Raw genomic sequence first — 14,219 nt, 5'->3', positions numbered from 1 at the left:
TCTAGAGCCCGTGCTCCGCAAACAAGAGAAGCCACTACAATGAGAAGCCCAACCACCACAACTAGAGAGTAGCCCCCACCCAACAACTGGAGAAAGTCCACCCAACAACGAAGAGCCAGCACAGCCAAAAATAAGTAAATAAAATAAAATTTTTAAAAAAGAGAGAGAACGCTCTTGAGAGCCTAACTTGGTGCTGCAGGCTGCCGTTGGCTTGCCTGACCACCATTCCCTCAACTCTGCCAAAAGTGTGTATGCCTCTTATTGCTTGCATTAAAAGCATGTGTGCCTGCAGAAACTAACCCAACATTGCAAATCAACTATACGCCAAGCAAAATGAACACTCCATGGGAATTTTCTGGCAGTCCAGTGGTTAGGACTCTGAGCTTCCACTGGAGGGGGCACAGGTTTGATCCTGGTCAGGGAACTAAGACCCCACATGCCACATGGCAGGGCAAAAAAAAAACACCCTACTACCTACCACCCCCCCCCCCCGACACACACACACAAAGCATTCATGCCTGGAATATACAGAGTGGCATCTGTTTCTCTATTGAACCCTGACAAGTCAAGTACTGACCACATGCATAGAATTTCTGTCCTCTTGTGCAGGCTCTGATGAGTGAGGTCTGAACTGTTATTAAAAGCAATAAACTATTCACATACACGTGGCTTTCTTTTCCTCATGCACCTCTGCTGAATAAAAAGGTATGAGTTTCACTTGAAGTCCTTAATATCTTTTTCATATGCATGGAGCCTCTCATGGGTTCTGTGCATGTATGTGTGCTAAGTCACTTCAGTCATGTCGGACTCTTTCAAGATCCCATGGACTGTAGCCCCCAAGTTCCTCTGTTCATGGACTTCTCCAGGCAAGAGTACCTGAGTAGGTTGCCATGCCCTCCTCCAGGGAATCTCCCTGACTCAGGGATTGAACCCACTTCTCGTGCATCTCCTGCATTGGCAGGTGGGTTCTTTACCACTAGTGCCACTGGGGAAGTTCGTGGGTTCTGAGATGGACACAAAGATCTAAATTCCAAATCAACCCTTACTCCACTCATCACCTTCATGGCTGTTTCATTCATTACACGTATAGGATTCATCTACTGAAAGAACCCTCAGATGAGTGTGAAAACTCAGCTCTATGCAATATCTTTTCCACACACACAGCACTTGTAGGGCTTCTCCTCCTCATGGACTCTAGTGAATATGAAGGTATTTGATCTCTCTGGAGCTCTTTGTACCCCTATTCACAGTAAATCCTCCATCCTGGGTGTAAACTAAGTAGACTTGAGGAATATCACTTAAACTGAATTTGGGGAAATACTTCCCTGGTGTTCCATTGGATAAGACTCCACACTTCCAATGCAAGAGCCCTGGGTTCAACTCCTAGTCAGGGAAGTAGATCCCACATGCCACAACTAAGACCTGGCGTGTGAGTGTGTGCTAAGTTGCTTCGGTCATGTCCGACTCTTTGCGACCGAATGGAATATAGCCCAGCAGGCTCCTCTGTCCATGGGATTTCTCAGGGAAGAATACTGGGATGGGTTGCCATTCCCTCCTCCAGGGGATCTTCCTGACCCAGGGATTGAACCTACATCTCATGTGACTCCTGCACTGCAGGTGGATTCTTTACTGCTGAGCCACTTGGGAAGCCCTTAACTGTGTACTACACCTAAACAGGTTTCCTGCCACAAAAGATTAAATAGGATCCAAAGTCTTGCAGCAGCATACCCTAAGTATCCAGTATACAACAACAACAAAAATCACTCATCATACCAAGAACCAGAACAATCAGAACTTGAATGAGAAAAAACAATTAACAGACATCAATACTAATTCAGATGTTGGGATTATCTGAAAAAGAGTTTGAATTAAGTACATAATCCTCCTTTTTGTCTCAGCTAGTTTGAGTTGAGTTTCCTGTTTCTTGCAATTGAGAACATCCTAATGGTTACAAACCACCAGGAGCTCTGAGCAGCCCACTCCAGGGTCTGGTGATGGCCCTGGATTTCTTCAGTAACATGAAACTTGAGATAGAATAGAATTAAAGTATCCAGTGTCCTGGAAGGTAAGGCCCAGAAGAAACTGTGAGAACAACAAGGTTCTACTATATAGCACAGGGAACTCTACTCAATATCTTGTAATGACCTATAGGGGAAAAGAATCTGAAAAAGAATATACCAATATATACATGAATCACTTTGCTGAACACTTGAGAGTAATACAACATTGTAAATTAACTAAATTTCAATAAAACAATAGTGGAAAGCCTCCAGTAAATGTACACCCGAGTAAACCGTTCAACCAAGCAAACTTGAAAGCATCTGAGAGGTACAGAGTGGTATTCAAAACATTCTGCCTTAATAGCTTAGTGCAGCATCTAGAATGCATGTTTTAATATGTTTCCCCCTTTTGTACACTCTTTGCCACAAAATTTTATGGAGAGAAAACCAACTTTCTCTGTTCAGTCTGGTAACCAAGGACCCAATAAAAGAAAAATAATGAAACTTACACTACATATGACTGATGGTACACTGTCCAGAGAAAGTCTTAACTGGTAAGATAAAAACTTGGGTCCTTTTCTGCCTGTAAAGTGAAGCTAAGCAGGACAGAATGCAATGGAAAAAAAATCTAACATTCAAATTGCAGATTGCATGATTTTACATATCTTTATTAAATGATCATTTCTTTGAATTAATCTTTAAGGCCTCTTCTAAGAATCCTTTTCCTAGTACAATTTATTGTGATTAACTGGGATTGAGTGCACTAAAATTTTCAAATGTTTGTCCTATTTATAGTAGGTTTTCCTATCCTTCGAGTGATACAAATTCCAGGGCACCTGCTATGTTTGGCACTGGTGCCAGGTCATGACAGTATAGCAGCAAGTAGATTTCCTGCCCCCATGGAACCTACATTCTAGTGGACATGGATTTTGTTGTGTCCATCATTATACTTTTGCTAAAGTCCTGAGAGTACTTCTAATTGTAAAGCCTCCCCTATGTAGATTCTATTGAATGTGAAAGTTCTGATTGAAACCCACTGCACCATCCTTATAGGGTTTCACTGCTGTATATTTCCTTGAAAATTGTGACATTTTGGTCTCTGTTGGACACACCAGCCATACTCATACAAGCAGGTCTCCTCGTTGGAATTCAGATGACTGTAAAAAATACAGCTCCCTCTTGAATTCTTAAAATACAACATTTTATAACTAGCCCCTCTTGTGCGGGTTTTCTGATAAAAATGTCACGTCTAGGTTCTGAAGAAATTTTTATCACACTTGTTGTGTGTACTGGACTGATCACTACTATGGACTCTCTGATGAACCCGAAGACAAGAACTCTTGCTAAAGCCCTTACCACAGTCAAAACATTTGTAGGGTTTCTCTCCTGTATGGACCCTCCAATGAAGATGGGAGGTCTGACTGAAGCTCTTCCCACACATGCTGTACTTAAAGGGTTTCTCTCCTGTGTGGATACTCAGATGAACATGAAGGTATCAGTTCCAGATGAAGCCTTTCCCACATTCTTCACATTTCTAGGGTTTCTCCCCTGTATGGACTCTCTGATGGGCTTGAAGATGTGAGCTCCAACTGAAACCCTTCCCACACACATCGCACATGTAGGGTTTCTCTCAGGTGTGGACCCACTGGTGGTCTTGAATATGTGAGCTCTGACTGAAGCCTTTCCCACACATATCACATCTGTAGGGTTTCTCCCTTATGTGGACTCTGAAGATGGGCCTGAAGATGGGAAATCTGACCGAAGTCCTTGCCACACATATCACATTTGTAGGGTTTCTCTCCTGTGTGGACTCTCTGATGAGCCTGCAGATGGAAATTCCAGCAGAAGTTCTTATCACACACATCACATTTGTAGGGTTTCTCCCTGGTGTGGATTCTGATGGGCTTAAGGGTTTGAGGCCTTATTGGTCTTTCCCACATACCTCACATTTATGTGGTTTCTCTCCAGTATGAACTTTTTGAAGAGGACCACAGCTCTGGCTGAACATCCTGTCACATGTGTTCCATTTGGATGCTTTGTCTTGAGGGTAGGCTGTTTGATGGGCTTGAACTTGTGATACCTTATTGGAGCCTTTACCACACAGCTCACATTTCCAAGATTTCTCTTCAATGTTGTCCACACAGCAACTGTTGAGGTCTAAGACATGACTGAAGCCCTTCCTATACTGGGCACATCTATACAGATCCACCCTGGGGTGAATGGGCTCATCAGCAGGAAGGGAGGAGTTCTGATTGAAGCACTCAGCACATACCTGACATCTGTAGGGTTTCTCCCCTGGGTTGGCTCTCTGGTGGGTTTGCATATGTGAGCTCTGACTCAAGCCCTTCCCATACTCACTACACATACGGGGCTCCTCTCCTACTTGCAGCTGCTGCTGAAGTTCAAGATCAGAGCCAAGGTTGATGCCTTTTCCATTCTCATCAGAGGTCTGACATTCTGAGTGGATGATGCTATGCTGGGATGTGTTCCTTACAAAGTCTTTTCCACAATTACGATGGCCAAATGCCATCTTGCTTTTGTGTACTTCCTGATCACCATGGTGATGAGAGATCATTCTCATGACTCAATGATCACACAGCCACAGTTTATTTTTTACGTCAATTTGCTGATACCTACTCTGATAATTCTGACTTTCTCAGATTCATTTTCCTCCAGAAATCTCAGGAGGTCTGAATTTGAGGCTGTTGATTGTTGACACTATTGGAACTCTTCCCTTGAAGCTTTCCCACACAGTTCTCATCTTCAGCAACCTCAGCAGATTCTCCTACCTGCACCCAAGAGGAGGAATTAACTTCTTTTAGTAATTTGGACTTGTTTTTTTGCAGACCTATTATTGAGTCCTGAGTTCTGGTTAATTTATTTGTAAATTGTTCCCATATCTGCCTGCACATAAGGCCTTCATGCAAAATGTGTCTTAGTCCTATTTCTTGAAGAATCTCTATTTCATTTTGATTCCTGTGTCCTAGAAGGATAAAAAATTCAGAGATGAAAGTGAGGACAGGTTCAGGGATATAAGATATTTCACAGGTCGACTGTTTTGGGAAATCCTATTCAACCAGTGCATTGTTCAGCTGGATTCTTAGTTTTATCATGCCTATGGAAACAAAGAAGTAATAATGAGACTCATTTAGAAGTATGCTGATGGGACTTCCCTGGTGGTCCAGTGGTTAAAACTCTGCATTCTCAATGCAGTGGGTATCAGTTCAATCTGTTGGTTGGGGAACTAAGATCCCACATGCTGCATGGCATGGCATAAAAATAAATAAATGAATGAATAAAATTAAATTTTAAAAAAGGAACTATATGCTGAGGCTTATACATGAAGTCAAAAGAGAAATACAGTGCTACAGAGCATGGGACGTTCTCAGAAAAAGTGAAAAGAATATATTTGCAAAGGGAGACATCGCCTCTGTCCTGATAATGAACCCATGAAATGATAACTTTATTTTCCTTAATTTAGCCACTAAATGCACATGTTAATACATAAGCTGGGCTTCCCAGGTGGCACAGTGGTAATGAATCCTCCTGCCAGTGCAGGAGATGCAAGAGATGTGGGTTTGATCTCTGGGTTGGGAAAATCCCCTGGAGTAGGAAATGGCAACCCACTCCAGTATTCTTGCCTGGGAAATCCCATGGGCAGAGGAGCTCAGAAGGCCACATCCATGGGGTCACAAAGAGTTGGAGATGACTGAGCACAAGCACAATACATAAACTAGATTTGAGAGAGTTCTTCTTTATTTCAATGATGTCTGAATATATAATATTCAACTAATGAACATTATAACTGGGGAAAAAAAACTAGAAAACTTATTCCCTTGGCTGACACATCCTATGGCAATAAAAAAAATCCTATGATAATTATTGCTGCTCAATTTGGCTGGATTTTCTGATAAGCCTGAATGGCTAATATTATCTTCCAGGTTTTGTAGATATGAATCAGCAAATACCAATAGGTGCTGTGGTAGCCAGCACACAAAACAGCCTCAAATGATCCCTGCTTCCTAATATGAACACCCTATTGAAGTCCCCTCCACAACCTATCAGGATTGGTCTGCGAAGCCAATAGGATATGGCAGAAGTGCTGGTGATCACTTCCAAGATTATCCCATAAAAGACACTGTAGTTTCTGCCTTCTACTCTTTGAGTGCAAGTACCTTGGGAAAACTAGCTGCTGTGTTTTGAGAACATTCAGGGAGAGGGCTGTTTGCCAATGAACTAAGGCCTCCTCTCCTGTCAAGCCAGGGTAGAACTGAGGCCTCCTGCCAACAACTCTGTGAATGACCTCATCTTGGAAGCACGTCCTTCAGGCCCATCAAGCCCTCAAAGGACTGCAGCTCTGGCAGACTTGAGATCTTATGAGATCGTGAGCGAGGCTGCCCCAGAATTGTGATGCACAGAAACTGTGATGTCTATAGTTTTAAGCTGAGAAATTGAAGAATAATTTGTCATACAGCAACGGATGACTAATTAGGTACATAGAAACTAAAGTTAGACATTTGTCAGAAGATGAACTGTGTTCTGAAATAATCCTTTCATCACACCGGTTTATCCTCCACTCGTGAGCTGTCTGCAGGAGGAGCGGACAGTGAGATCCACTTAGCACCACTCTCTGTGAGCTGCAAGGGCTCAGACCTGCATGGTTCTCACCTGAACACTCATCTCGGGTTTCTGGCTCCATCACCCAAAGCTGCTCTTCTCTTCCCAACTGGAGTATTATATCTAACGTGAAGGGTTGATATCCTGTGACAAAGTAACCATACATGTGTAAGGTGAATAAAAACAAAATTTTTAATTCCAATACTACGATCTTCATGCACTCTGAGCAGTATTTTTCCAAATTCTGATCATGACCTATTGTAATAAATATCTCTTCTGTTGTGATTGGGCACACAAATAAACAGATGCACATCACTAAAACAAGTGACTGAGTCCTAACCATTATCTACTTTTTTTTAAAATAAGGATTCTACTTTTACAGCTTTGTAGATCTCAATAGATTAGCTTATTTCAACTGCCAGTTAACTTTGTTCTTTTGTTTGCTTGTTTTTTGGCTGTGTCCTGCAGCACATGGGATCTTAGTTACCTGACCAGGGGCTTGAACCTGTGCCCCCTGCACTGGAAGTACGGAGTCTCTTATCCACTGGACCACAAGGGAAGTCCCTGATTAACTACTTTTTATCATATCTCCTTTCCTGCTTTTTACTCACAGTTTCTGTTGCACTGTACGCAGTTTCTGACAAGCTATGCTACTTCTGTCCTAGTTCATTAAATGCAATAATGATACAATTCACTAACTGACTTTAAACCACAAGATGTTACAACTGCAATTTGAGAAAACAGACAAGGAATAAATAAGATGTCCCATAAAAAGGAGGAAATTCAGGCCCCCACATGCAAGGAAGCATTTCAAGAACCCCAAAATCTTAAACATGTTGACACCAAGGCACTCTTGAGGGTTGAAAGAGTCCCTGAGCCCTCACCCATGGAGACCAGGTTCCAGAAGTTCTCCAGCATCATGTCATGGTACAGTTTCCTCTGGGCCAAGTCTAGCAGTCCCAGCTCCTCCTTGGTGAAGGTCACAGCCACCTCCTTGAAGGACTGCCTCCTACAACACCAAACACATGTAGCCTCAATCTTATGATCAGTAGAGTGTGGGGGGTAGGAAGTCACTGTTTAATGGGTATGGAATTTCACTTTGAGAAGAAGAAAAAAGTTCTGGAGATGTGTTCAACAGTGTGAATGTACTTAAAAGTACAGAACTGCACATTTAAAAATGGTTAAAATGGTAAATTTTATGCTATGTATATTTTATCACAATAAAAAAGCACATCAGGAGGTGGATGAATAACCCAATTGTGGTATATCAAGTGAAATATGCAATGAAATACAATGAAGCAATAAAAAGGAGCAAACTATTGACCTATGTTCAAAATGAACAAATGATGCCAGACACAAAAAGAGTACATACTGTGTAATTCCATTAACATGAAACTCAAGAAATGATGACTCTAGTCTGTAGTGACATAAAGTAAATCAGCTGCTGCCTATAGTCAGGCATGTGGGATAGGGATTAACTGGGGATGAGGGAACCTTTTTGGTGATGAAAATGGTCTACATCTAGACTGAGGCAGTTGTCACATGGGTATGTTTGTCAGAATTGATCAAATACACTTATTATATGTAAATTACATGTAAATTTCATCTCAAAATGATATAAAAAGACACAATTAACAAAGCAAATAGACAAACCACAGAATGGAAAAAATTACTCCCAAAATGTGTATATAACAAAGGACTTGAACTCAGAAAATATAAAGAACTCCTTAATAATAAAAAGTAGAAGCCAAATTTTTAAATGGGCAAACAACTTCAGCAAGCTTTTCATAAGAGATATGACAATAGAGAAAACCCATGAAAAAGTATTCAACATCATGAGGGAAAAAGAAATCACAGTCATGGTGAGATGTCATTCCATTCAGTTCAGTCACTCAGTCCTGTCCGACTCTTTGTGACCCCATGGATTTCAGCATGCCAGGCTTTCCTGTCTATCACCAACTCCCGGAGCTTACTCAAACTCCTGTCCATTGCGTTGGTGATGCCATCCAACCATCTCATCCTCTGTCATCCCCTTCTCCTCCCACCTTCAATCTTTCCCAGTATCAGGGTCTTTTCCAATGAGTCAGTTCTTTGCATCAGGTGGCCAAAGTATTGGAGTTTCAGCTTCAGCATCAGTCCTTCCAATGAATATTCAGGACTGATTTCCTTTAGGATTGACAGTTTGGATCTCCTTGGAGTACAAGGGGCTCTCAAGAGTGTTCTCCAACACCACAGTTCAAAAGCATCGATTCTTTGGCACTCAGCTTTCTTTATAGTCCAACTCTCACATCCATGCCAACTCTCACAATCATAGCTTTGACTAGATGGACCTTTGTTGGTAAAGTAATCTGCTTTTTAATATGCTGTGTAGGTTGGTCATAGCTTTTCTTCCAAGGAGCAAGCGTCTTTTAATTTCATGGCTGCAGTAATTTTGGAGCCCAGGAAAATAAAGTCTGTCACTTTTTCCATTGTTTCCCCATCTATTTGCCATGAAGTGATGGGACCAGATGCCATGACCTTAGTTTTCTGAATGTTGAGTTTTAAACCAACTTTTTTACTCTCCTTTTTCATTTTCATCAAGAAGCTCTTTAGTTCTTCTTCACTTTTGTCTGACTCTTTGTGACTTCATGGACTATACTGTTCATGGAATTTTCCAAGCCAGAATACTGGAGTGGGTAACCTTTCCCTTCTCCAGGGGATCTTCTCAACCCAGGGATCAAACCCAGGTCTCTCACATTGCAAGCAGGTTCTTTTCCAGCTGAGCCACAAGGAAAGCCTGTCATTTCATTAGAATGGCTTAAAGAAACAAGGTCCATAATACCAAATGACAGAAAAGAAGAAGGGCACACTGAAAATTTCATGCACCACTGATGTGCTGTCAAATGGTACAGGTATTTTGTAGAAGAGTTTATAGTCACTTACCCTAAAAATTCAGTCATTCCATTTCTAAATGTTTACCCAAGAGATATGAAAACACATCCCTAAGAAGGTCTGTGAGGCATGATCATGAGAGCAAAACAATTAAAAGCTACAAATAGGGACTTCCCTGGCAGTCCAGTAGTTAAAACTCCATGCTCCCTTGGCAGGAGGCTTGGATTCAATCCCTGGTCAGGGAATTAAGATCCCATATGCCACAAAATATGGGCAAAAAAATAAATTAATGAATGACATAAATGATATACAAATAAATTATGAAATTTAAAAAATACATTACAGCTACAAACAACTCAAATATATCTTTTAAAAGGACAAACTGTGATCTATTCATAAAATGGAATATGATAAAAATGAATGGATTACTGACACCTGCAACAACACAGTTGAATCTCAAAAACATTATGCAGGGTCAAAGAGGTACAAGAGTACATACAGTGTGATTTTGTTAATTATGTTTAATTTGAAAACAAACAAATTTAATCATATGATGACAGATCAGGAGATGCTTCCCAGTCAAAGAAACTGACTTGAAAGAGACATGAGAATGTAAGAGTTTTTATTTCTGTTTTGGATAGTGGGCTAATACAATTACACAACCTTGAAAACAGGATATACAACTGTCATTGACCCAACACTTAAGATTTGTGTAGTTTTTGTAAGTAAATTATATTTCATTTTTAAAAGCCCTAAGCAAAAGTGTTATGAATCAAAACCAAATTTATTCAGAGGTACAACAGTCTGTAGGCTTAACTGTGACTTCTGAATGGTTAAATAAAACACAGAAACCCTTCTGAGGTAATACATAAAAGAATGCTGAATCATAAAAAAACTCAATTGATATTAAGTGAAAATATAAAATTTAAATCTGTACATAGACTATGATTCTAATAAAGTATCATAGACTATGATTTTAAGTAAATAAAGTATAGCTGACTTACAAGCAGTGTAGTAATTTGAGTTTTTCAGATTTTTTGATGTCTGAGTTTCTGTACTATTATTTGTGAAATGAAGATGACAAAATAAAAAAATATCTAAAAGCAAAAGCAAAAAATACAACCAAAAAAAAGCAACTACATGGCATACAAGGAATGTTTTCTTCCTTTATCCTTCCCATGGAAGAGAAAAAAGACAACAGAGGAGAAGAAAATAAAAGAGAAAAAAAAAAACATGATAATAGAGAAAAGACTTGTGATTGTCAAAGGGTGGAAGAGAGATGCACTGAGAGTTTGGAATTAGCAGATGCAAACTACTATTCATAAGATGGATAAACAACAAGGTCCTACTGTATAGCACAGAGAACTATATTCAATACCCTGTGATAAACCATAATGGAAAAGAATTTGAATAAGAATGTGTTCATATGCATAACGCAAATACTCTGCTGTACAGTGGAAATTAACACAACACTGTAAATCAATTACACTTCAATTTTTAAAACTGTGCCTAATCTTTAAGAAAAGAGAATCTTTGCAGAAAGAGATGTAATTTTAAGAGATAAAACTCAACTCACCTGGAACTTGGTCATGCTCTGCCACCCATTCTGGGGGAAGTCAAGAGTCCTGGGAAGACATAGTGGCAAAGGAGAAAGAAGCCTTGAGACATAGGTCCAAGCGCAAGTGGCTGCTTCATGTGAATCACCAGCCTCTCTGGCCCTTAAGCAGCAGAGCTCATACAAGAGTCCCTTGGGGCTCCCAGGGTTCAGGGCCATCATTCTCATCCTGGGTATTGGGGGAAATGAAAGGCTGTGGGATGTACTGGCTATGAGAGTGGACTCTGGGGCCAACAGGTCCCAGGTCAACCCTGGTGCTACTCCTGTGACATAAGATACTGGTTTTTCTGCCCTCAGTTCCTGACACAGGGCTCCTGAAACCTTCATAATTTCCTGAATGCTAGAAGTGTGTTTTGTTTTGCCTTCATTCCATTAAAGGAGTCTTTTTATAACATTCAGATTTCAGAGACTGTTCAATGCTCTGTCTTAAGAAATTCACCCTTATTTCTGACAAGTCCATAGTTCTGATTGGCTATGTCACTTAATAGTTTCTGGTCTTGTAATGATACTTCATTGATATCAGCATCTGGTTCTATAAAAGGTATAAATACAGTACTTGTGAATTTTCTTCAAGTAGCCAGAAGAGTCTCAATGGCACATCCCCCTCTGCCATGACGACTGAAGTAAAAAAAATTTTTTTTAAATACAACTGCTAGGTTTCCTTTTTTTTTTTTTTTCATTTTAAACAAAAGTGCAATGGTCTGTCTCATTTAAATGAATACTGTAGTGGCCACAGCAGATCTGAATTTATAAGGGTGCTTTGGGGATTAAGTGAGCAAGTCCAATAGCCCTGAATAGGCAAGTCCATCCAGACAGAAAGTCAATTAGTGGTTGCCAGGGCCTGGGAGGGGGCAAGTGAGAGGTGATGGCTCAGGGGCATGGGATTTCTTCTGGGGGTGATGAAAATGTTCTGGAACTAGACGGTGGTGATGGCTGTACAATCCTGTGAATATACTAAAAACCACTGAGTTGTATATTTTGTAAGAAAAAGTATATGTGAATTACATCTCAAGTTAAAAAATAGAAGAAAGGACTTCCCTGGTGGTCCAGTGGTTAAGACTGTGCTTTCACTGCAGAGGGCATAGGTTCAAACCCTGGTCAGGAAACTTTAACCCCACAAATCACAAAGAGCAGCCTAAAAAATAGTTTAATAAAATTTTTTTTAAAAAATAGGGGGAAAAAACAGCCTTGGCTCAGTGCCTGGGACATAACACAAGTTCTCAATAAGTGATGATATGATTATTTTCCCCATATAATGGAAAAGAAAGCTGAGGATTCATGCAATTACTTTACTGATAATCACAGAGCACATGAATCCAACTCTGATTCCAGGGCTTGTCTCCAGGTCTCTAATCACAAAGAAGGGTGTCATTGGGGAGAAACGAAAGGGGAGTTGGAGAATATAGACTCCGCACATGGAATCAAAGGATGACAGAAGACATACTTTCTCAGGCAAGGATTGGGCTGGACCATCTCAGAGGTTCCTCTGAGCTGTAAAATCCTGAGGCTGTTCCTGATTGGGAGGAGAGAAGATAAATCGCATCTTCCAATTTTTTCCTCTGGGTTTTGGGAACCTCAGTGATCAACGTGGTTCCAACCCATCCAGGCTCTACGTGACGGTGGTTAACACGCATGTAGACCCCAGATGGGTTGGAACCAGGTTGATGAATGAGATTCCCAACAAGGGTCTGTATAGTCAAAGCTATGGTTTTTCCAGTAGTCATGTATGGATATGAGAGTTTGATCATAAAGAAGGCTGAGCGCTGAAGAATTGACGCTCTTGAACGGTGGTGCTGGAGAAGACTCTTTTGAGAGTCCTTTGGACTCCAAGGAGATCAAACCAGTCAATCCTAAAGGAAATCAATCCTGAATATTCATTGGAAGGATTGATGCTGAAGCTCCAATCCTTTGGCCACTTGATGCGAAGACCTGACTCATTAGAAAAGACCCCGATGCTGGGAAAGATTGAAGGCAGAAGGTGAAGGGGACGACAGAGGACGAGATGGTTGGATGTCATTGCCAACTCAATGGACATCAGTTTGAGCAAACTCCAGGAGATGGTGAAGGATGGGGAAGCCTAGCACGCTGCAGTCCATGGGGTCGCAAAGATTCAGACACCACTGAGCAACTTTCACTTCACTTCACAATGCATATAAAGCCTGTAGAAGAGTATCCGGCATTCACTATGTTAACAGATTATTATTACTCATTCATCAGCAGGTCTCATCCAACCTCCCATTTATTCTATAAACATTGGAACATTTGTCCGGTAGAAAAAACCTGCTCATGAGTGAAGGAAACTTGTTGCCCACCTAGCAGAAATGAAACGGCAAGATAAAATTACCTCACGTTGGGACAATGTACCAGGATTCGTGGGTCACTCACTCACTCCTCTCTGTGAGTCCTCTGAGCAATCAGGGTCAGGAATGGAAAGATAGGATGATATGGAAGAATGAAAAGACAGTTGTGTGTCTCAGGCCCACGATAACTTACAGCGGACATCCCCATGCACCGGCTAGGGGTGAGACCCTCTTCTTCCTTTAAAAAAGATCGGGGCTGTGGGTGTCAAAGGAATCCACGGAAAACCCCTCTTTCTGCAGAGGTTAGAGAAGAGCCAGTGGCTCTGCAGCTGGAGCTCAGAACACCCGGGGCTCACAGAGGTTTTCAAGAACTGAAAGCATCGCGGAAAGAAGAAACTGAACAATCTACCGCTTTTAGCAGGTGCCAGCGATCGGTTCTAAGCAGTTTCACATTTGCTTCCCATTAATCTCATCACATGCCAACTAAGGAGGTACCACTATTAACTCTTTACATAAGTGAATCGGAGCAATCTGATAATTCTACGAAGAGTATATCCCTAAGAGATGGCACAGCGTGCACAAGGTAAGGGAAGCGAGGAAAACCGAGGGGCTGAGAGACTCTCAAACTCGGAGAGCGCTACCCCGCTTCGCCCCCAACCAGGGGACCCGAGAACCTCACCAAACGCCAGACACAAAAACCGTCATCCCTGCCCTCCATTGCTTCTGTTTCACGAGGGTGAAAGCGAGGGCGGAAGCTGCGTATTCCACATCCAGACAGGATCATAAGAGACCCAGACTCCAGGTACTGACTGACTC

The 14,219-nt window shown here is 41.3% G+C and overlaps 2 protein-coding genes across 9 annotated transcripts in view; both read right to left on the bottom strand.

Moving 5' to 3' along the window:
* Positions 1-2,652: 2,652 nt before the first annotated feature.
* Positions 2,653-14,217, bottom strand: ZNF233 (zinc finger protein 233). The gene is given in 9 exon segments (XM_055553670.1): positions 2,653-3,336; positions 3,339-3,729; positions 3,731-3,899; positions 3,901-3,927; positions 3,929-4,651; positions 4,653-4,983; positions 6,669-6,761; positions 7,502-7,626; positions 14,083-14,217. Coding segments are annotated over 9 exon segments (1,917 nt in total). The 5' UTR covers positions 14,109-14,217; the 3' UTR covers positions 2,653-3,304.
* The window catches only part of LOC129632200 (zinc finger protein 227), a 29,495-nt gene continuing 17,928 nt past the window's right edge, over positions 2,653-14,219 (bottom strand). For 4 of the 8 annotated variants that reach the window (XR_008704405.1, XR_008704407.1, XR_008704406.1 and 1 more), the window contains 4 exons: positions 11,065-11,113; positions 7,502-7,626; positions 6,669-6,761; positions 2,653-4,983 (listed from right to left, as the gene is read on the bottom strand). The gene's annotated coding sequence lies outside the window, so the exon portion shown is untranslated. The remainder of the gene's footprint in view (positions 4,984-6,668; positions 6,762-7,501; positions 7,627-11,064; positions 11,114-14,219) is intronic. The other 4 variants (XR_008704408.1, XR_008704409.1, XR_008704410.1 and 1 more) reach the window with 3 other exon arrangements.

This window comes from Bubalus kerabau, chromosome 17 (assembly GCF_029407905.1).
Source record: "Bubalus kerabau isolate K-KA32 ecotype Philippines breed swamp buffalo chromosome 17, PCC_UOA_SB_1v2, whole genome shotgun sequence".
Classification (NCBI taxonomy): domain Eukaryota; kingdom Metazoa; phylum Chordata; class Mammalia; order Artiodactyla; family Bovidae; genus Bubalus; species Bubalus kerabau.
The sequence above is the reverse complement of the archived record's forward strand: the minus strand, read 5'-3'. Positions and strand labels throughout refer to the sequence as shown.